Consider the following 24,254-nt stretch of genomic DNA (forward strand, 5'->3'; position numbering starts at 1 on the left):
GTTATCTCGTTCCGTCATTCAGTGTCACTTAGGTCTCTATATGTTATGTATACATGTGTGCGTCTATGAGTATACTACTATAGTACCTGAACAAGAAAATCAAAAACTGACTTACATCACACTGGAATTCTACAGGTGTGTGACAACTCCAATATGTCAAGCAGTAGACAGTTGCTTATCCAAAAGGCATGTGTAAACCTGTGTCAGCACGCCCTTGGCGTCACCGTGGTCTCACCTTCCTACGGTTGCAATAACATTCCCGTAGGTCTAAAGGCAAGCATAGCAGTTGTTCAGTTTGGAGACACGGCCAAACAGGGGGGACTCTTGACCCTACACTGAGGATGTTAAGACCTTCAAAAGTCCTCAAGATTGATCTCTTACAGATAAAGGATCTATTGGGACATTTGAAGCAGTCAAGAAGGTAAGACAGCGGATATAATCATTTTGAGCATTAAAGAAAATGACATTACTCATGAATATACAGTCGTGGTCAAAAGTTTACTTACATACTGTCTTGGGTGTGTTGAGCTTCCAATCATTTTTTTTGTGTTAGATGCAGAGATGGAGGCAGGCAAGGAGTGAGAAAACATGATGTAATAAAAATACTATAACAAGAACAAACCAAAGGGGTACAACAAAAAACGCGCACGTGGGCGGATAACAAAATAAGGGAGCTAGCATAGGAGCTAGAAAAAAGAAAAAAAAAGCTTAGCACGGAAGCTAGCAAAAACAAAAAGGGTCTCCTAGCCCCCTGCTAGCTATCTTAGGCTGTGCTAAGTTTTGCCTTAGCTACCGGTGCGCTTGGCACATTATCCAGTCGATTTATTTTCTGTTTTGCACCTGTTCACCTGGTTCAATCCCCACCTAGTACCAACCTCGTCACGTCCGTTGTGTCCTGAGCAAGACACTTCACCCTTGCTCCTGATGGGTGCTGGTTAGCGCCTTGCATGGCAGCTCCCTCCATCAGTGTGTGAATGTGTAAATGTGGAAGTATTGTCAAAGCGCTTTGAGTACCTTGAAGGTAAAAAAGCGTTATACAAGTACAACCCATTTATCATTTATTTCTGTATTATTATTACCATTAAATCAAGTCCTTACCTGCAAGTCCTGTCCGGATTCTTCCTTTGCATCCCGGGAGAACAAAATCCCACATCACCATGACTTATTTCTGGAAAATAAATCATCCTCTGGGAAATGCCCTTCCCAAAGTCCTGACTTAAACCCCATTGAGAACATGTGGACAATGATGAAGAAACAAGTCCATGTCCGAAAACCAACCAATTTTGCTGAACTTTACCAATTTTGTTTAGGGGAGTGGTCTAAAATTTAACCAGAAGCTTGCCAGAAGCTGGTGAATGGCTACCAAAAGCACCTTTTTGTAGTAAAACTAACCAAGGGACATGTAAGCAAATAGTATCAAGGAGCTCTTTGTATTATTAGGTCCATCAGTGCTAAATATTATAAACTTATCACTTTCCTCGGGCACTGTTCCCCTAGCATTCAAAAAAGCGGTTATTCATCCTCTTCTTAAACGACCTAACCTCGATCCTGACCTCATGGTAAACTACCGACCGGTGTCTCACCTTCCCTTTATTTCAAAAATCCTCGAAAAAATTGTTGCGGAGCAGTTAAATGAACACTTAGCGTCTAACAATCTGTGTGAACCCTTTCAATCCGGTTTCAGGGCAAATCACTCGACGGAGACAGCCCTCGCAAAAATGACTAATGATCTATTGCTAACGATGGATTCTGATGCGTCATCTATGTTGCTGCTCCTCGATCTTAGTGCTGCTTTCGATACTGTCGATCATAATATTTTATTAGAACGTATCAAAACACGAATTGGTATGTCAGACTTAGCCCTGTCTTGGTTTAACTCTTATCTTACTGGCGCTGCTGATCAGCCTCCGCTTGGGATGGTTTCCTGCTGGCTCCGCTGTGAACAGGACTCTCGCTGCTGTGTTGGATCCGCTTTGGACTGGACTCTCGCGACTGTGTTGGATCCATTATGGATTGATCTTTTACAGTATCATGTTCTCATATGTTCTCATAGTCATCAGTATCATCAGTATCACAGTATCATGTTCTCATAGTCATCATTGTCACCGACGTCCCACTGGGTGTGAGTTTTCCTTGCCCTTATGTGGGCCTACCGAGGATGTCGTAGTGGTTTGTGCAGCCCTTTGAGACACTAGTGATTTAGGGCTATATAAGTAAACATTGATTGATTGATTGATTGATTGATAGTAACAATCCTGTATGTATACTTTTGACCCAGCATTTTCAGTAGACCCATAATAAATTCATAAAAGAACCAAACTTCAATGAACTCAGGACAGCCATGACATGATGTTCTTTAAATCCCTTTTAAATGTAATTTTCTTCGTAGGACTGATGTGGTTCCGAAACATAAATGGCGTAAGAAGTACACCCAGTACCTCAAGATGAGTCGTGAAAAATACCCTGCCAAAAAAAGGTACTGTAAGTACAGCTGACCCATGTACTTTAAGTGAATAATTATTTAAACCTACTCTTCGCCATAGCTCGCAGTCCGATCATAAGTTTCAGCCGACGCTTGAAAATTTGCTCCGAGATAAAGGTACAGTACAAACATTTATTTGTTTATGTACAGCATCTATAAATATTGATTCATTTTTTTTTCTTCCTTGCAGTGTATTTAGCAGCCTTCCATTCATATCTACAGTCTGAGTTCAGTGATGAAAACATTGACTTCTGGCTGGCCTGTGAGGACTTCAGGGCAACTGCCTCATCAGCTGACCTGCAGAGGAAAGTCAGGGAGATCTACCAGGAGTTCATCCGACCGACGGCCCGCAAAGAGGTAAGTGTGGTGGTCGGATTCAAAAGTAGTCAGTCATAGCAAGAGAGGAGACCCACAAACCTTCGAGTCCAGACTGCGAATCGTCAGGCTTGCCCCTGACAAGTTTGTTTGTGTTTTAGTTGTTTCCTCTGTGTGTAGTATTTCCTGTCAGCGCTCTTATTTTGGCTGTTTCCTGTGTTTCTCCCCTGGGCGCTGTTTCCACCTGACCACACCTGGTGTCCATCAGCCCGATTCCTATTTAGAAGAAAAGGCAGAGGAGAAACAGCGCACAGGGAAACAGACAAAATAAGAGCGCTGACAGGAACTAAAAACAGGAAATACTACACACACAAAGGAAACCAAGACAAATGCAGAGGAAAAAAACTAAAACACAAAGAAACTGTCAGGGAAAGCCTGACACAAATGTGGAAAGCTGGTTTACAGAACGAGATAGAAATAATTCCTCACTGTTAAGCTAATAATTAATCAGCCCATCATTGATGCTAAGGAGCCAGGCAAAAGATTTTGTTCGTTAGTAACCCTTTAGTATTTTTAATTAAATCTGATACTCTAGAAAAGGGTGGAGTGCCATCTACGGGTTGGGGAGGAGATCCTGCCCCAAGTGGAGGAGTTCAAGTACCTCGGAGTCTTGTTCACAAAGAAGAAGAGTGGATCGTGAGATCGACAGGCGGATCGGTGCGGCGTCTTCAGTAATGCGGACAATGTATCGATCCGTTGTGGTGAAGAAGGAGCTGAGCCGGAAGGCAAAGCTCTCAATTTACCAGTCAATCTACATTCCCATCCTCACCTTGGTCATGAGCTTTGGGTTATGACAGAAAGGATAAGATCACGGGTACAAGCGGCCGAAATGAGTTTCCCCCACCCGGGGGCGGGGCTCTTTCTTAGAGATAGGGTGAGAAGCTCTGCCCTCCGGGGGGAGCTCAAAGTAAAGCCGCTGCTCCTCCACATGGAGAGGAGCCAGATGAGGTGGTTCGGGCATCTGGTTTCGGGCACGTCCGGCCGGTAGGAGTTCATGGGGAAGACCCAGGACACGTTGGGAAGACTATGTCTCCCGGCTGGCCTGGGAACGCCTCGGGATCCCCCGGGAAGAGCTGGACAAAGTGCCTGGGGAAAGGAAAGTCTGGGCTTCTCTGCTTAGGCTGCTGCCCCCGCGACCCGACCTCGGATAAGCGGAAGAAGATGGATTGATATGATACTCTAGCATTTAACAATGCCAAACAAAATTAATTGAAAATTAAAAGAGAAAGCTAGGGATGTCTTCAAATAGTCCAAAATTGGACAATTGGATTCGGACAAACCTGATTCAACTATCAATCAATCAATGTTTATTAATATAGCCCTAAATCACAAGTGTCTCAAAGGGCTGCACAAGCCACGACGACATCCTCGGTTGAGAGCCCACATAAGGGCAAGGAAAAACTCACAACCCAGTGGGACGTCAATGTGAATGACTATGAGAAACCTAGGAGAGGATCGCAGATGTGATGGGAGACCGGACGCAATGGACGTCGAGTGGGTCTAGCATAATATTATGTTAGTTCCACTGTGGACTTGACTTTCACAATATTATGTTACAAACCTCATTTCCATATGAGTTGGGAAATTGTGTTAGATGTAAATATAAACAGAATACAATGATTTGCAAATCATTTTCAACCCATATTCAGTTGAATATGCTACAAAGACAACATTTTTCATGTTCAAACTCATAAACTTTATTATTTTCTTTGCAAATAATAATTAACTTAGAATTTCATGGCTGCAACACGTGACAAAGAAGTTGGGAAAGGTGGCAATAAAAACTGATAAAGTTGAGGAATGCTCATCGAACACTTATTTGGAACATCCCACAGGTGTGCAGGCTAATTGGGAACAGGTGGGTGCCATGATTGGGTATAAAAACAGCTTCCCAAAAAATGCTCAGTCTTTCACAAGAAAGGATGGGGCGAGGTACACCCCTTTGTCCACAACTGCGTGAGCAAATAGTCAAACAGTTTAAGAACAATGTTTCTCAAAGTGCAATTGCAAGAAATTTAGGGATTTCAACATCTACGGTCCATAATATCATCAAAAGGTTCAGAGAATCTGGAGTAATCACTCCACGTAAGCGGCATGGCCGGAAACCAACATTGAATGACCGTGACCTTCGATCCCTCAGACGGCACTGTATCAAAAACCGACAATCAACCTCTAAAGGATATCACCACATGGGCTCAAGAACAGTTTAGAAAACCACTGTCACTAAATACAGTTGGTCGCTACATCTGTAAGTGCAAGTTAAAGCTCTACTATGCAAAGCGAAAGCCATTTATCAACAACATCCAAAAACGCCGCCGGCTTCTCTGGGCCCGAGATCATCTAAGATGGACTGATGCAAAGTGGAAAAGTGTTCTGTGGTCTGACGAGTCCACATTTTAAATTATTTTTGGAACTATTTGACATTGTGTCATGCAGACCAAAGGAGAAGCGAACCATCCAGACTGTTATCGACGCAAAGTTGAAAAGCCAGCATCTGTGATGGTATGGGGGTGCATTAGTGCCCAAGGCATGGGTAACTTACACATCTGTGAAGGCACCATTAATGCTGAAAGGTACATACAGGTTTTGGAACAACATGTGCTGCCGTCTTTTTCATGGACACCCCTGCTTATTTCAGTTAGACAATGCCAAGCCACATTCAGCACAACAGCGTGGCTTCGTAAAAAAAGAGTGCGGGGACTTTCCTGGCCCACCTGCAGTCCAGACCTGTCTCCCATGGAAAATGTGTGGCGCATTATGAAGCGTAAAATACGACAGCTGTTGAACAACTGAAGCTCTACATAAAACAATTAGTTTCCTCAGTTCCCAAACGTTTATTGAAAAGTTGATGTAACACAGTGGTGAACATGCCCTTTCCCAACTACTTTGGCAGTTTATGAGTTCGAACATCAAATATCTTGTCTTTATAGCATATTCAACTGAATATGGGTTGAAAATTATTTGCAAATCATTGTATCCCGTTTATATTTACCTCAAACACAATTTCCCAACTCATATGGAAACAGGGTTTTTTACGACGTTATTCCTCTCTTCTACAGCGTCCATTGCAATCATTTATGCAAATGTGGACTCTTTTGATGCTTGTTTATGCAGTGTTGCCACAGTACTTTGTCATCATTAGAAATAAATTGACTCCCATTTCCTGCACAGATCAATGTTGACCATGGCATTAGAGAGGAGATCAAGGAATCCTTGGACAAACCAAGTCTAACATGCTTCGATGAGGCCCAGAAACATGTTTACCTCCTAATGGAAAGAGACTCTCGTCCAAGGTTTCTACAGTCCAGTGCTTACCTGAGACTGAAGCACAAATCCAGGACTCTGTGGTACATTTAGTTGAATTTATTTTATAAACTGATCAATTTAAAGCGAGGGTCGGCAACCAGCGGTTTTAAAGCCGCATGCAGCTCTTTAGCGCCGCCCTAGTGGCTCTCTGGAGCTTTTTCAAAAATGTATGAAAAATGGAAAAAATGAGGGGGAAAAAATATATAAAACATATTTTTTGTTTTATTTTGGTTTCTGTAGGAGGACAAACATGACACGAACCTTCCTACTTGCTATAAAGCACACTGTTTTTATTAAACATGTTTCACTGATTTGAGTATTTGGTGAGCGCCGTTTTGTCCTACTTTTTTTGGCGGTCCTTGAACTCACCCTAGTTTGTTTACATCAGGGGTCACCAACCTTTTTGAAACCAAGAGCTACTTCTTGGGTACTGATTAATCCGAAGGGCTACCAGTTTGATACACACTTAAATAAATTGCCAGAAATAGCCAATTTGCTCAATTTACCTTTAATAAATAAATATATATGTATATATATATATATATATATATATATATATATATATATATATATATATATATATATATATATATATATATATATATATAAAATGGGTATTTCTGTCCGTCATTCCGTCGTACATTTTTTTTTTCCCTTTTACGGAAGGTTTTTTTTTGTATAGAATAAATGATGAGAAAAAAAAACAATTGAACAGTTTAAAAGAGAAGAAAAAAATAAAAAAAATGAAAATTAAATTTTGAAACATAGTTTATCTTCAATTTCGATTCTTTATAATTCAAAATACAACCAAAAAAAGAAGAGAAAAATTAGCGAATTCGAATCTTTTTTAAATTGAACGGTTTAAAAGAGGAGAAAAACAGGAAAAAATTTTAAATACAATTTTTAAACATAGTTTATCTTCAATTTCGATTCTTTATATTTCAAAATACAACCAAAATAAGAAGAGAAAAATTAGCGAATACGAATCTTTTTGAAATTGAACGGTTTAAAAGAGGAGAAAACCAGGAAAAAAATTTAAATAAAATTTAAATACAATTTTGAAACATAGTTTATCTTCAATTTCGACTCTTTAAAATTCTAAATTCAACCGAAAAAAAGAAGAGGAAAAACTAGCTAATTTGAATCTTATTGAAAAAAATTAAAAAGGAATTTATGGAAAATCATTAGTAATTTTTCCTGATTAAGATTAATTTTAGAATTTTGATGACATGTTTTAAATAGGTTAAAATCCGATCTGCACTTTGTTAGAATATATAACAAAATGGACAAAGCTATATTTCTAACAAAGACAAATCATTATTTCTTCTAGATTTTCAAGAACAACATTTTTAAAATACATTCAAAAGACTTTGAAATAAGATTTAAATTTGATTCTACAGATTTTCTAGATTTTCCAGAATATATATTTTTTAATTTTAATCAAAATAAGTTTGAAGAAATATTTCAAAAATATTCTTTGTCGAAAAAACAGAAGCTAAAATTAAAAATTAATTTAAAATGTATTTATTATTCTTTACAATAAAAAAAAAATTACTTGAACATTGATTTAAATTTTCAGGAAAGAAGAGAAAAGAATTTAAAAGGTAAAAAGGTATATATGTTTAAAAATCTTAAAATCATTTTTAACGTTGTATTTTTTCTCCAAAACTGTCTTTCTGAAAGTTATAAGAAGCAAGGTAAAAAAAATTATGAATTTATTTAAACAAGTGAAAACCAAGTCTTTCAAATATTTTCTTGGATTTTCAAATTCTATTTGAGTTTTGTCTCTCTTAGAATTAAAAATGTCCAGCAAAGCGAGACCAGCTTGCTGGTAAATAAATAAAATTTAAAAAATAGAGGCAGCTCACTGGTAAGTGCTGCTATTTGAGCTATTTTTAGAACAGGCCAGCGGGCGACTCATCTGGTCCTTACGGGCGACCTGGTGCCCACGGGCACCATGTTGGTGACCCCTGGTTTACATTTACAACTTTCTCCGACTTTCTAAGACGTGTTTTATGCCACTTCTTTTTCCGTCTCCTTTTGTCCACCAAACTTTTAACGTTGTGGATGAATGCACAAGGGAGAGTTCTGTTGACGTTATTGACTTGTGTGGAGTGCTAATCGGGCATATTTGGTCACTGCATGACTGCAAGCTAATCGTTGCTAACATGCTATTTAGGATAGCTATATGTACATATTGCATCATTATGCCTCATTTGTAGCTATATTTGAGCTTATTTGGTTTCCTTTAAGTCATCTTTGTCATGACCCGCTACCTGGATTATATGTTTTGTGGATTTTTGAGTTTGTTTGTGCACTTCCTTGTTTGTTCTGTCACCATGGTTGCTTATTTGTTCCACCTGCTTCTTGTTTCCGGACTTTGTTGATTACCATCATTATTTAAGCCTGCCCTTTCAGTTGACTCGTTCTCGCTTCGTAAATTTGTGTTTCGCACAACAGTGACGACTCTGATCCGATCCCGTATTCCTGCTAAGTGTTTGTTTGTTTCTCTAGCTCCCATGCTAGCGCTTTTTTTTTCTAGCTCCCATGCTAGTTCTGTTGTTTTGCCTTTTGTGCCTAGTGCCAGTGTTTCTGTTCTTAGCCTGTTTTTAGTTGAAATAAACCATTATTTCTTACCTCACGCTGTGTCCGAGCCCGAACTGCATCTTGGAAGAACGAACCATCACCCAGACGTCACAATCTTTATTCAATTTATATCTCATGACACATTATCTGTATGTATTATGGCTTTTATTTGTTTGAAGCTCCAGAAATATTTGTTTTTGTATATTTGGTCCAATATGGCTTTTTCAACATTTTAGGTTGCTGACCCCTGAAATTAGTAAAATCTACATTCATTGCTTCTAAGGATATTCAAAAAGTTTAAAGGTCTACAACAGGGGTAGGGAACCTATGGCTCGCGAGCCAGATGTGGCCCTTTGATGACTGCATTTGGCTCTCAGATAAATCTTAGCTGACATTGCTTAACACGATAAGTAATGAATAATTCTGCTGGAAATAACAGCGTTAAAAATAACGTTCAAATAATAAAACATTCTCATGCGTTTTAATCCATCCATCATTTTCTACCGCACATGTTCAGCCAACCCCAGCTGTCCTTCGGGGTCCAGGAGGGTCGCATTATTGGAAAGACGTATTTTATTTATAATTGGTTATCTTCAAAATAACAATGTTATTAAAAATAATAATTAGTCAATCAATCAATCAATGTTTATTTATATAGCCCTAAATCACAAGTGCCTCAAAGGGCTGCACAAACCACAACGACATCCTCGGTAGGGCACACATAAGGGCAAGGAAAAACTCACCCCAGTGGGATGTCGACCATGACGACTATGAGAAACCTTGGAGAGAGGACCACATATGTGCCCCCGAAATCAATGGATGTCGAGCGGATGTAACATGATATTGTGAAAGTCCACTCCATAGTGGATCTAACGCATGGGTGTCAAAGTCTGGCCCGCGGGCCAAATTTGGCCCGCCGTTTAATTTCATTTGGCCCTTGAGGCAATGTCAAATTAACATTAGAGTTGGCCCGCCGCTGTAACACCGCATTCACCGCTAATACCCTCCCGATTTTCCCGGGAGACTCCCGAAGTTCAGTGACCCTCCCGAATTTCTCCCGATATCCACCAGGACAATAATATCGGGGGTAGGCCGTAAAAGCACTGCTTTTGGCGTTCTCTACATGTCGCCACGTCCGCTTTTCCACCATACAAACAGCGTGCCGGCCCACTCACATAATATATGCGGCTCATACACACACACAAGTGTATGCAAGGCATACTTGGTCAACAGCCATACAGGTCACACTGAGGGTGGCCGTATAAACAAGGGTAACACTGTTACAAATATGCGCCACACTGTGAACCCACAGCAAACAAGAATGACAAACACATTTCGGGAGAAAATCCGCACCGTGACACAACATAAACACAACCGAACAAATACCCAGAATCCCTTGCATCACTTACTCTTCCGGACGCTACATTATACACCCCCGCTACCACCAAACCCCGCCCCAACTCAAACCCGGCGCCAAAAAGAGGCATTCAATTTGTATTTTTGTTTTATTCGATATGTCATTGATATTTTTTAATCATTATTATTTGAAACTGGATTTTGCATGTCACTATAAAGTTATATAAGCCTTACTTGGTCAATATTCAATGCAAAACTGGTTTGGGTCCCTATTAAAGGGTTAATTTGTTCAACCTCAGCCCGCGGCTTTGTTCAGTTTTAAATGTTGGCCCGCTCTGTATTGGAGTTTGACATCACTGATCTAACGTAACCGTGAGAATCAAGTCCAAAGTGGATCCAATATAGTACCGAGAGTCCCGTCCAAAGTGGAGCCAGCAGGAAACCATCCCAAGCGGAGGCGGATCAGTATCGTAGAGATGTCCCCAACCGATACACAGGCGAGTGGTCCATCCTCAGTCCCGACTCTGGACGAGCGGTCCATCCTGGGTCCCGATTTTGGACCCAGGACACAGGAAAATGGAGGCGAATGGATTCAAATTGTTGGCAGGGCTAAAGAAATGCTGCCGGAAACTGAGCATTTTTATCAATCAATCAATCAATGTTTATTTATATAGCCCTAAATCACAAATATCTCAAAGGACTGTACAAACCACTACGACTACGACATCCTCGGAAGAACCCACATAATGGCAAGGAAAACTCACACCCAGTGGGACGCCAGTGACAATGATGACTATGAGAACCTTGGAAAGGACATCAAATGTGGGCAACCCCCACAACTCCCCACTCCCCCCTCTAGGGGACCGAAAGCAATGGATGTCGAGCCGGTCTAACATGATACTGTGAAAGTTCAATCCATAGTGGCTCCAACACAGTCGCGAGAGTTCAGTTCAAAGCGGATACAAGACAGCAGCGAGAGTCCCGCCCACAGGAAACCATCCCAAGCGGAGTCGGATCAGCATCGTAGAGATGTCCCCAACCGATACAAAGGCGAGCGGTCCATCCTGGATCCCGACGAGTGATCCATCCTGGGTCCCGACTCTGGACAGCCAGTACTTCATCCATGGTCATCGGACCGGACCCCCTCCACAAGGGAGGGGGGGACAGAGGAGAAAAAGAAAAGAAGCGGCAGATCAACTGGTCTAAAAAGGAAGTCTATTTAAAAATTAAAGTATGCAAATTAGTTTTAAGGTGAGACTTAAATGCTTCTACTGAGGTAGCATCTCGAACTGTTACCGGGAGGGCATTCCAGAGTACTGGAGCCCGAACGAAAAACGCTCTATAGCCCGCAGACTTATTTTGGGCTTTAGGAATCACTAATAAACCGGAGTCTTTTGAATACAATCGGCAAGATAGGATGGAGCAAGACCGTGTAGTATTTTATACCTAAGTAGTAAAACCTTAAAGTCTCATCTTAAGTGCACGGGAAGCCAGTGCAGGTGAGCCAGTATAGGTATATATGTATGTATATATGTATATAAAGGTATATACAGTATAGGCGTAATATGATCAAACTTTCTTGTTCTTGTCAAAAGTCTAGCAGCCGCATTTTGTACCAACTGTACTCGGATTCAGGAGGAACAGTGTGGTTTTCGTCCTGGTCATGGAACTGTGGACCAGCTCTATACTCTCGGCAGGGTTCTTGAGGGTGCATGGGAGTTTGCCCAACCAGTCTACATGTGCTTTGTGGACTTGGAGAAGGCATTCAACCGTGTCCCTCGGGAAGTCCTGTGGGGAGTGCTCAGAGAGTATGGGGTATCGGACTGTCTTATTGTGGCGGTCCGCTCCCTGTATGATCAGTGTCAGAGCTTGGTCCGCATTGCCGGCAGTAAGTCGGACACATTTCCAGTGAGGGTCGGACTCCGCCAAGGCTGTCCTTTGTCACCGATTCTGTTCATAACTTTTATGGACAGAATTTCTAGGCGCAGTCAAGGCGTTGAGGGGTTCCGGTTTGGTCACCGCAGGATTAGGTCTCTGCTTTTTGCAGATGATGTGGTCCTGATGGCTTCATCTGACCGGGATCTTCAGCTCTCACTGGATCGGTTCGCAGCCGAGTGTGAAGCGACCGGAACGAGAATCAGCACCTCCAAGTCCGAGTCCATGGTTCTCGCCCGGAAAAGGGTGGAGAACCTGGGGGGGAGAACCTGCCCCAAGTGGAGGAGTTCAAGTACCTAGGGGTCTTGTTCATGAGTAGGGGAAGAGTGGATCGTGAGATCGACAGGCGGATCGGTGCGGCGTCTTCAGTAATGCGGACGTTGTACCGATCCGTTGTGGTGAAGAAGGAGCTGAGCCGGAAGGCAAAGCTCTCAATTTACCGGTCGATATACGTTCCCATCCTCACCTATGGTCATGAGCTTTGGGTTATGACTGAAAGGACAAGATCACGGGTACAAGCAGCCGAAATGAATTTCCTCCGCCGGGTGGCGGGTCTCTCCCTTAGAGATAGGGTGAGAAGCTCTGCCATCCGGGAGGAACTCAAAGTAAAGCCGCTGCTCCTCCACATGGAGAGGAGCCAGATGAGGTGGTTCGGGCATCTGGTCAGGATGCCGCCCGAACGCCTCCCTAGGGAGGTTTTTAGGGCACGTCCACGGGGGAGACCCAGGACACGTTGATAAGACTATGTCTCCCGGCTGGCCTGGGAACGCCTCGGGATCCCCCGGGAAGAGCTAGACGAAGTGGCCGGGGAGAGGGAAGTCTGGGTTTCCCTGCTTAGGCTGTTGCCCCCGCGACCCGACCTCGGATAAGCGGTAGAAGATGGATGGATGTAATCGTTTAATGCTTGACATGAGGAGACCCGAAAACAATAGAATTTTTAGAGACTTATTATACTCTAAAAATGTTCGTCTTACTTAAAAATGCACACATTGTATTCAGTGTTAGAACAAATATCATATGGCTCTTACGGAAATATATTTTACAATATTTTGGATTCCATGGCTCTCTCTGACAAAAAGGTTCCCGACCCCTGATCTACAATATCAATTTGTACAATCTGACTTTGCCTGTTTCTATACAATGAATGCATTCAATCAAATGTTTCTATTTATTACCCTGACTAACTGAAGGTGTTCACGGTCAGCAGTTTTTCTACCAGCCAGGAGAGTCTGTTTTGAGTCACATGTCTGATATATCCTCTAATTAGGCGCAGAGATTACTCCACTCAACAGCAATGGGGTTTACCAAAGTGGAAAAAAGTAACCCTACCGTGACCCTTGATCCCGCTCTGCTCTGTAAATGGCCTTATTCCTTAAAACTGTGCCTTAAAAAGGAGTACTGAGGAAGCTAATAATAACTCAGGGGGGCTTAAACGACAGCACTGGAGTCATCAGACAACCTGATGCGGAACAGATCAGCCTGAATGTGCTGCCTTGTTAGGGGAATAATCTCATCACTCTCCGACGGGGAGAAAAAAATACGAGTGCTCGACTCGGTGAAAAGTGGCACGTTCAATAATAAAACATGTAGTCGTAGACCGAACAAGTGCATCGGCTGGAATACTTTTAAAGGGGAACATTATCACAATTTCAAAAGGGTTAAAAACAATAAAAATCAGTTCCCAGTGGTTTGTTGTATTTTTTGAAGTTTTTTTCAAAATTTTACCGGTCCCGGAATATCCCTAAAAAAAGCGCCTTTTTTTCGCTCTCTGCCAAGAAACTGTCTATTTCCCGGTGACGTCACACAGTGCTGCCAATGTAAACAAACAATGGCGAATAGCACAGCAAGATATAGCGACATTAGCTCGGATTCAGACTCGGATTTCAGGGGCTTAAGCGATTCAACGGATTACGCATGTTTTGAAACGGATGGTTGGAGTATGAAAGTATTGAAGAAGAAACTGAAGCTATTGAGCGAATTCATGGCCGAATAGCTGCGTTAGCATCGGCGGTAAAATGTGCGGACCAAACGATCAGGACTTTCGCATCTTGTGACACTGGAGCAACTTAAATCCGTCGATTGCTAAGTGTTTTTTTTTCGCATTAAATGTGTGTGGAAGGTAATGTAATGTAGTTTCAAATGTACATACAGTTAGCCTAAATAGCATGTTATCATCGATTAGCTGGCAGTCACTCCGCGACCAAATATGTCTGATTGGCACATAAGTCAACAACATCAACAAAACTCACCTTTGTGATTTCGTTGACTTTATTGTTGGAAATGCATCTGCAGGTTATCCATACATCTCTGTGCCATGTCTGTCATCGCCGGTAAAATGTGCAGACACTCCGGCACATTCTTGCCATTTTCGCATCTTCGGGCCAGTGGTGCAACTTGAATCCCTCCCTGTTAGTGTTGTTACACCCTCCGACAACACACCGACGAGGCATGATGTCTCCAAGGTTCCAAAAAATAGTCGAAAAAACGGAAAATAACAGAGCTGAGACCCGGTGTTTGTAATGTGTTTATCTAGGCAACGTCACATACTGACGTCATCGCTACAAGAGGGCTAAACAGAAAGGCGTTTAATTCGCCAAAATTCACCCATTCAGAGTTCGGAAATCGGTTAAAAAAATATATAGTCTTTTTTTCTGCACCATCAAGGTATATATTGACGCTTACATAGGTCTTGTGATAATGTTCCCCTTTAAAAAAAAAAAAACAGTATTCTTCTGTATGACTGAGTAACGCTGGGTAACAAAAGGAACTAGTCCGACAAATATTTCAACTAACTTGTAATGTTCTCTATCACAGTGTTTTTCAACCTTTTTTGAGCCAAGGCACATTTTTTGCCAAGGCACACTGTCCATTTTCCTGTGACGTCACACAGTGCTGCCAATGTAAACAAACAATGGCGAATAGCACAGCAAGATATAGCGACATTAGCTCGGATTCAGACTCGGATTTCAGGGGCTTAAGCGATTCAACGGATTACGCATGTATTGAAACGGATGGTTGGAGTATGAAAGTATTGAAGAAGAAACTGAAGCTATTGAGCGAATTCATGGCCGAATAGCTGCGTTAGCATCGGCGGTAAAATGTGCGGACCAAACGAGCAGGACTTTCGCATCTTGTGACAATGGAGCAACTTAAATCCGTCGATTGCTAAGTGTTTTTTTTCGCATTAAATGTGTGTGGAAGGAAACGTAATATAGTTTCAAATGTACATACAGTTAGCCTAAATAGCATGTTAGCATCGATTAGCTGGCAGTCACGCCGCGACCAAATATGTCTGATTAGCACATAAGTCAACATCAACAAAACTCACCTTTGTGATTTCGTTGACTTAATCGTTGCAAATGCATCTGCAGGTTATCCATACATCTCTGTGCCATGTCTGTCATCGCCGGTAAAATGTGCAGACACTCCGGCACATTCGATGGGGGTCTGGCGGCAGATTTCTTTCCACTTTCGCATCTTCGGGCCGGTGGTGCAACTTGAATCCCTCCCTGTTAGTGTTGTTACACCCTCCGACAACACACCGACGAGGCATGATGTCTCCAAGGTTCCAAAAAATAGTCGCGAAAACGGAAAATAACAGAGCCGAGACCCGGTGTTTGTAATGTGTTGAAAATGAAAATGGCGGCTGTATTACCTCGGCAATGACGTCATCGCTACAAGAGCCATAAACAGAAAGGCGTTTAATTCGCCAAAATTCAACCATTTAGAGTTCGGAAATCGGTTAAAAAATATATGGGTTTTTTTCTGCACCATCAAGGTATATATTGACGCTTACATAGGTCTGCTGATAATGTTCCCCTTTAAAAAAAAAACAGTATTCTTCTGTATGACTGAGTAACGCTGGGTAACAAAAGGAACTAGTCCGACAAATATTTCAACTAACTTGTAATGTTCTCTATCACAGTGTTTTTCAACCTTTTTTGAGCCGAGGCACATTTTTTGCGTTTGACCCATCACCCTTGATCACCCCCTGGGAGGTGAGGGGAGCAGTGGGCAGCAGCGGTACCGCGCCTGGGAATCATTTATGGTGATTTAACCCCCAATTCCAACCCTTGATGCTGAGTGCCAAGCAGGGAGGTAATGGGTCCCATTTTTTGTAGTCTTTGGTATGACTCGGCCGGGTTTTGAACTCACAACCTACTGACATCAGGGCGGACACTCTAACCACTAGGCCACTGAGTAGGTTGAGTAGGACTTGAGTAGGTCTTGAGGCCAGGGTCTTCTAAAGCAGTGGTCCCCAACCTTTTTGTATACGCTTAATAATTATAGGGGGGGGCTTTTTTTTTTTTTTTTTTTTTTTTTTTTTCTTGGTCATGAAAAGGGGAGATTTTTGTGGTTGGTGCACTAATTGTAAGTGTATATTGTGTTTTTTATGTTGATTTAATAATTCTTTTTATTTATTTTTTTGTTATGAAAAAGGGAGATATTTGTGGTTGGTGCACTAATTGTAAGTGTGTATTGTGTTTTTTATGTTGATTTAATAAAAAAATCAATCAATCAATCAATGTTTACTTATACAGCCCTAAATCACTAGTGTCTCAAAGGGCTGCACAAACCACTACCACATCCTCGGTAGGCCCACACAAGGGCAAGGAAAACTCACACCCAGTGGGACGTCGGTGACAATGATGACTAAAAAAATATATATATTTTTTTTTCTTTGTCATGAAAAAGGGAGGTTTTTGTGGTTGGTGCGCTAATTGTAAGTGTATATTGTGTTTTTTATGTTGATTTAATATTTTTTTTTTTTTTTTTTTTTTCTTTGTCATGAAAAGGGGAGATTTTTGTGGTTGGTGCACTAATTGTAAGTGTATATTGTGTTTTTTATGTTGATTTAATAATTCTTTTTATTTATTTTTTTGTTATGAAAAAGGGAGATATTTGTGGTTGGTGCTCTAATTGTAAGTGTGTATTGTGTTTTTTATGTTGATTTAATAAAAAAATCAATCAATCAATCAATGTTTACTTATACAGCCCTAAATCACTAGTGTCTCAAAGGGCTGCACAAACCACTACCACATCCTCGGTAGGCCCACACAAGGGCAAGGAAAACTCACACCCAGTGGGACGTCGGTGACAATGATGACTAAAAAAATATATATATATTTTTTTCTTTGTCATGAAAAAGGGAGGTTTTTGTGGTTGGTGCGCTAATTGTAAGTGTATATTGTGTTTTTTATGTTGATTTAATATATTTTTTTTTTTTTTTTTTCTTTGTCATGAAAAGGGGAGATTTTTGTGGTTGGTGCACTAATTGTAAGTGTATATTGTGTTTTTATGTTTATTTGATACATTTTTGTTTTTTATTTTTTTTTGTCATGAAAAAGGGAGATTTTTGTGGTTGGTGCACTAATTGTAAGTATATATTGTGTTTTTTATGTTGATTTAATATTTTTTTTTTTTTTTTTTTTTTCTTTGTCATGAAAAGGGGAGATTTTTGTGGTTGGTGCACTAATTGTAAGTGTATATTGTGTTTTTATGTTTATTTGATACATTTTTGTTTTTTATTTTTTTTTGTCATGAAAAAGGGAGATTTTTGTGGTTGGTGCACTAATTGTAAGTGTATATTGTGTTTTTTATGTTGATTTAATAATTATTATTATTTTTTTTTTTTTTTCTTTGTCATGAAAAAGGGAGATTTTTGTGGTTGGTGCACTAATTGTAAGTGTATATTGTGTTTTTTATGTTGATTTAATAATTTATTTATTTTTTTTTCTTTGTCATGAAAAAGGGAGGTTTTTGTGGTTGGTGCACTAATTGTAAGTGTATATTGTGTTTTTTATGTTGATTTAAAAATTTTTTCTTTTTTTTTTTTTTTCTTTGTCATGAAAAAGGGAGATTTTTGTGGTTGGTGCACTAATTGTAATTGTATATTGTGTTTTTTATGTTGATTTGATATATATTTTTTTTATTATTATTTTTTCTTTGTCATGAAAAAGGGAGGTTTTTGTGGTGGTGCACTAATTGTAAGTGTATATTGTGTTTTTTATGTTGATTTAATATTTCTTTTTTTTTTTTTTTTTTCTTTGTCATGAAAAGGGGAGATTTTTGTGGTTGGTGCACTAATTGTAAGTGTATATTGTGTTTTTATGTTTATTTGATACATTTTTGTTTTTTATTTTTTTTTGTCATGAAAAAGGGAGATTTTTGTGGTTGGTGCACTAATTGTAAGTGTATATTGTGTTTTTTATGTTGATTTAATAATTTATTTTTTTTTGTCATGAAAAAGGGAGATTTTTGTGGTTGATGCACTAATTGATCGGAAGGATAATCAGTGGCATCGCACATCACTAGTGTAACGTTCTCTAAACTGAACAACTAAACCCACACATAAGGGACGGCGTGGTGCCGTTCGGAGAGTGGCCGTGCCAGCAACCTGAGGGTTCCTGGTCCGATCCCCAGCTTCTACCAACCCTCGTCACGTCCGTTTTTTGTCCTTGAGCAAAACACTTCACCCTCGCTCCTGATTGGTCATGTTTAAGCCATCAGTGCATGAATGGGGGAATGTGGAAATAGCGTCAAAGCGCTTTCAGTACCTTAAAGGTAGAAAAGCGCTATACAAGAATAACCTGTTTACCATTTTATTCTACATGTGAGTAATCACCAAATAAATGTATTCGCTACTGTGAACGACTTTCCCTATCGCCTCTCGGGTTCCACTGACCACCCAGGAAGGACATCTCTTTTGCACAGGTTTGACTTTTTTTATTTTGCAATAAAGCTTTAGTGTGCGTCGGGTCACTTTTCAGCTCCTTCTCCGCTGCTCGCTCCTCAGTCGCTTTTCAGCCGGCCGCTTCTCCGTCTCTGGTGTCTCGCTTTTTGTTTCCGCTCCACGGTCGCTGCTCTCCGCTCTCCCTACTCCTTCTCCCCTTTTTATGCATCATACGGAGATAAGTTAATCGTGTCCCTTACCGCCATCTTGGGCCGGGCTCCAGCGTGCCCTACCCCGCTGCTCATTCGCCGGCTCCGCCTCTCTACAGCTACATATCTCAAATTGCTGGTACTCTTTCCAGATGGACTACATCCCCTGCGATGAGGTGGCGACTTGTCCAGGGTGTACCCCGCCTTCCGCCCAAATGCAGCTAAGAGGCTCCAGCGACCCCGACCGGGACTAGCGGTAGAAAAATGGATGGATGGATGAACTACAAGCCACTCTAAGAACTACTCCCACATCACGTTGTGCAACTTTCTCCACGTGCAGCCTTGTCTGTTTCTGTCTGTTTGGTCACCAGGCGTCAGTTGCCATGGTAACAGAAAGTCAAGAAAGAGTCTATTTTGGGGAACCTCCTCGTCATTATCGTGAAGAGTGTGTTCCCTTTTTTTTATAAATCATGCATGACCATGTAGGAACTGGACAGGCAGGAACAGAAGCCCCGAGGAAAGACCTGATTGAACACTAAGGACAGCGTTTTTGTTCAAAGTGTTTTGGTGTGTGTTTCGTAGCGCTTGAGTTCTTATCTCCGTCTTTGGGCAAGGGAGGGAAAACCTAAACGGGTAAAGGCTGATGAGTCATGGGGCAAAAGCAGTTGTCTTAGAAATAGAAATGTCGTTAAGTTTTCCTACCTTTTCAATTTTATAAATCCTCACCACGTAACTAGAGGTGGCCGATAATGGCTTTTTCGCCGATATTCCGATTGAAGGTGGAATGGCTTGAATTGGTTGAAAAATGTGAAAATAATGAAAGTTTGAAAAAAGGCATATTAACTTTAAACGGGAAATATGTCCCAGAAAACCTGATATTCTGGGAAATCTGGGATTTTTTTAAATTTGTCAAGGAAAAGCCCACAATTCCCAAATGTTTTTGAAAATAGTAAAAATCTTGAATGGTCAGAGTGAGTTGAAGAGGTTGGTGTTGGAATTTTTCAAATCGGTCGAGAAATGTTGAAGTAGTAACATGTTGAATTGCAAAATGGTATTACGGAATTCCTGGAATTTTGAGAAAATTTGGAATTTTTCCAGTTGAAAAAAACGTTGTTTTTGTCCTAATTAAGAGCAATATTTTGACGGTGGAACAGTTGAAATGCATTGAAAAATGTGGAAGGAGTAGTCGCCAGAAAAAAAGGGTGGAAATAAGGCTTTGGAAAAGCAGGAATTCTGGAAAATCTTGGAATTTTTTTTTAGGTTGGAAAAAAAGCAGTTTAAATTTCCAGGATGTTGGAATGTGTTGAAGGTGGAATGGTTTAAAGGGGTTGAATAATGTGGAAAAGCTGGAAGTTTAAAAAATGGCAAATTCATTTTAAATGGAAAACATGCCCCGGATAACCTAAAATTCTGGGAATTTTTGGAATTTGTCAAGGGAAAGCCCGTAATTCCCAAATTTTTTTGAAAATAGTAAACATCTTCAATGGTCAGAACGAGTTGAAGAAGTTGGTGTTGGAATTTTTCAAATCGGTCGAGAAATGTTGAAGTAGCAACAGGTTGAATTGAAAAATTGTATTACGGAATTCCTGGAATTTTGAGAACATCAGGAATTTTTCCAGTTAAAAAAAACTTTGTTTTTGTCCTAATTAAGAAGAGTGTTTTGACAGTGGAAGGGTTGAAATGCTTTGAAAAAGGTGGAAGGAGTAGTCGCCAGAAAAAAGGAGGAAATAAGGTTTTGGAAAAGCAGGAATTCTGGAAAATCCTGGATTTTTTTTTTTTAGGTTGGAAAAAAAGCAGTTTAAATTTCCAGGATGGTGGAATGTGTTGAAGGTGGAATGGTTTAAAGAGGTTGAAAAATGTGGAAAAGCTTGAAGTTTAAAAAATGGCAAATTAATTTTAAATGGAAAACATGCCCCGGAAAACCTGAAATTCTGGAAATTTTTGGAATTTGTCAAGGGAAAACCCGCAATTCCAAAATGTTTTGGAAAATAGTAAAAATCTTGAATGGTCAGAATGAGTTGAAGAGGTTGGTGTTGGAATTTTTCGAATCGGTCGAGAAATGTTGAAGTAGTAACATGTGGAATTGAAAAATGGTATTACGGAATTCCTGGAATTTTGAGAAAATCAGGAATTTTTTCAGTTTAAAAAAAATGTTGTTTTTGTCCTTATTAAGAGGAATGTTTTAACGGTAAAACGGATGAAATGTGTTGAAAAATGTGGAAGGAATAGTCGCCAGAAAAAAAAGGTGGAAATAAGGCTTTGGAAAAGCAGGAATTCTGGGAAATCCTGGAGAAAAAAATTTTTAGGTTGGAAAAAAAGCAGTTAAAATTTCCAGGATGTTGGAATGTGTTGAAGGTAGAATGGTTTAAAGAAGTTGAATAATGCGGAAAAGCTGGAAGTTTAAAAAATGGCAAATTCATTTTAAATGGAAAACATTCCCCGGAAAACCTGAAATTCTGGGAATTTTTGGAATTTGTCAAGGGAAAGCCCGCAATTCCAAATGTTTTGGAAAATAGTAAAAATCTTGAATGGTCAGAATGAGTTGAAGAGGTTGGTGGAATGGTGGAATGTGTTGAAGGTTAAAAAATGTGGTATTGCTAAAAGTTTTGAAAAATGGCCAATTCGTTTTGAATGGGAAAAATGCCCCAGAAAACCTAAAATGCTGGGAAATCTGGGAATTTTTGGAATTTGTCATGGAAAAACCCGCGAATCCTGATTTTTTTTTTTTTTTTAATGGTAAAAAACTTGAATCGTCAGAATGAATTAAAAAGGTTGGTGTTGGAATTTTTCGAATCGGTCGAGAAATGTTGAAGTAGTAACATGTTGAATTGAAAAATGGTATTACGGAATTCCTCGAATTTTGAGAAAATCAGGAATTTTTCCAGTTTAAAAAAAATGTTGTTTTTGTCCTTATTAAGAGGAATGTTTTGACGGTAAAACGGATGAAATGCTTTGAAAAATGTGGAAGGAATAGTCGCCAGAAAAAAAGGGTGGAAATAAGGTTTTGGAAAAGCAGGAATTCTGGAAAATCCTGGATTTTTTTTTTTAGGTTGGAAAAAAAGCGGTTTAAATTTCCAGGATGGTGGAATGTGTTGAAAGAGGAATGGTTTAAAGAGATTGAAAAATGTGGAAACGCTGGAAGTTTGAAAACTGGCAAATTCATTTTAAACGGAAAACATGCCCCGGAAAACCTGAAATTCTGGGAATTTTGGGAATTTGTCAAGGGAAAGCCCGCGGTTCCCAAATGTTTTTGAAAATAGTAAAAATCTTGAATGGTCAGAATGTGTTGAAGAAGTTGGTGTTGGAATTTTTCAAATCAGTCGAGGAATGTTGAAGTAGCAACATGTTGAATTGAAAAATGGTATTACGGAATTCCTGGAATTTTGAGAAAATCAGGAGTTTTTCCAGTTAAAAAAACCCGTTGTTTTTGTCCTAATTAAGAGGAATATTATGACGGTGGAACAGTTGAAATGCGTTGAAAAATGTGAAAGGAGTAGTTGCCAGAAAAAAAGGTGGAAATAAGGCTTTGGAAAAGTAGGAATTCTGGAAAATCCTGGACTGATTTTGAAGTCGGAAAAGGGAAAGTTTTAATTTCCAGAATGGCGAAATGTGTTAAAGGTGGAATGGCTTGAATTGGTTAAAAATGTGGTATTGCTGGAAGTTTGAAAAATAGGCAATTTGTTTTGAATGGGAAAAATGCCCCAGAAAACCTGAAATTCTGGGAAATCTGGGAACTTTTGGAATTTGTCAAGGGAAAGCCCGCAATTCCCAAATTTTTTGGAAAATAGTAAAAATCTTCAATGGTCAGAGTTAGTTGAAGACGTTGGTGTTGGAATTTTTCAAATCGGTCAACAAATGTTGAAGTAGTTACATGCTGAATTGAGAAATTGTATCTTGGAATTCCTGGAATTTCGAGAAAACCGGGAATTTTTCCAGTTCAAAAAACAACTTTGTTTTTGTCCTAATTAAGAAGAATGTTTTGAGAGTAAAAGGGATGAAATGCGTTGAAAATGTGGAAGTAGTAGTCGTCAGAAAAAAGGGTAGAAATAGGGCTTTGGAAAAGTAGGAATTCTGGAAAATCCTGGAAAAAAATTTTAAATTCAGAAAAAATGTGGTTTGAATATTCCAGGATGGTAAAATGTGTTGAAGGTGGAATAGCTTGAATCGGTTAAAAACATGTGGAAATGTTGGAAGTTTAAAAAATGGCAAATTAATTTTTAAATGGGAAATATGTCCTGGAAAACCTGAAATTCTGTGAAATCTGAGAATTTTTGGAATTTGTCATGGAAAAGCCTGCAATTCCCAATGTATTTATTTTTTAAACGGTAAAAACTTGAATGGTCAGAGTGAGTTGAAGAGGTTGGTGTTGGAATTTGAAATGTTGAAGTAGCAACATGTTGAATTGAGAAATGGTATTACGGAATTCACGGAATTTCGCGAAAATTGGAAATTTTTCCAGTTAAAAAACCTTGTTGTTTTTGTCCTAATTAAGAGGAGTGTTTTGACGATGGAACGGTTGAAATGCTTGTAAAAATGTGGAATGAATAGTCGCCAGAAAAAAGGGTGGAAATAAGGCTTTGAAAAAGCAGGAATTCCGGAAAATCCTGGACTAATTTTGAAGTTGGAAAAGGGAAAGTTTCAATTTCCAGAATGGTGAAATGTGTTGAAGGTGGAATGGCTTGAATCAGTTAAAAAATGTTGTATTGCTGGAAGTTTGAAAAATAGGCAATTCGTTTTGAATGGGAAAAATGCCCCGGAAAACTTAAAATCCTGGGATATGTGGGAATTTTTTTAATTTGTCAAGGGAAAGCCCGCAATTCCTAAATGCTTTTGAAAATAGTAAAAATCTTGAATGGTCAGAATGAGTTAAAGAGGTTGTTGTTGGAATTTTTCAAATCAGTCGAGAAATGTTGAAGTAGCAACATGCTGTATGGTATTTTGGAATTCACGGAATTTCGAGAAAATCGGGAATTTTTCCAGTTAAAAAAACCCGTTGTTTTTGTCCTAATCAAGAGAAATATATTCACGGTGGAACAGTTGAAATGCGTTAAAAAACGTGGAAGGAGTAGTCGCCAGAAAAAAGGGTGGAAATAAGGCTTTGGAAAAGCAGGAAATCTGGAAAATCCTGGACTTTTTTTGAAGTTGGAAAAAAAGCAGTTTAAATTTCCAGGATGGTGGAATGTGTTGAAGGTGGAATGGTTTAAAGAGGTTGAAAATTGTGGAAAAGCTGGAAGTTTAAAAAAATGGCAAATTAATTTTAAATGGAAAACATGCCCCGGAAAATCTAAAATTCTGGGAATTTTTGGAATTTGTCAAGGGAAAGCCCCTAATT

At 39.7% G+C, this 24,254-nt stretch overlaps 1 protein-coding gene across 2 annotated transcripts; it reads left to right on the forward strand.

Moving 5' to 3' along the window:
* Positions 1-219: 219 nt before the first annotated feature.
* LOC133540836 (regulator of G-protein signaling 21-like) lies at positions 220-6,479 on the forward strand. 2 transcript variants are annotated; one of them, XM_061883794.1, is made up of 5 exons: positions 220-421; positions 2,390-2,476; positions 2,544-2,599; positions 2,673-2,839; positions 3,066-3,377. In XM_061883794.1, exons 1-5 carry the CDS (start codon positions 342-344, stop codon positions 3,126-3,128), a joined length of 453 nt encoding a protein of 150 aa, XP_061739778.1. In that variant the 5' UTR covers positions 220-341; the 3' UTR covers positions 3,129-3,377. The 2 variants fall into 2 exon arrangements, with proteins under 2 accessions (XP_061739778.1, XP_061739777.1); XM_061883793.1 differs by lacking the exon at positions 3,066-3,377 and adding an exon at positions 6,029-6,479 and having other exon boundaries at positions 236-421.
* Positions 6,480-24,254: the final 17,775 nt, after the last annotated feature.

This window comes from Nerophis ophidion, linkage group LG22 (assembly GCF_033978795.1).
Source record: "Nerophis ophidion isolate RoL-2023_Sa linkage group LG22, RoL_Noph_v1.0, whole genome shotgun sequence".
Lineage (NCBI taxonomy): Eukaryota > Metazoa > Chordata > Actinopteri > Syngnathiformes > Syngnathidae > Nerophis > Nerophis ophidion.

Bases quoted from the DNA above. Each gene is read 5' to 3' on its own strand.
- LOC133540836 (XM_061883793.1), top strand. From the start codon at position 342: ATGTTAAGACCTTCAAAAGTCCTCAAGATTGATCTCTTACAGATAAAG. The intron at 422-2,389 runs GTAAGACAGCGG...TTTTCTTCGTAG, and splicing joins CATTTGAAGCAGTCAAGAAG to GACTGATGTGGTTCCGAAAC. The intron at 2,600-2,672 runs GTACAGTACAAA...TCTTCCTTGCAG, and splicing joins AAATTTGCTCCGAGATAAAG to TGTATTTAGCAGCCTTCCAT.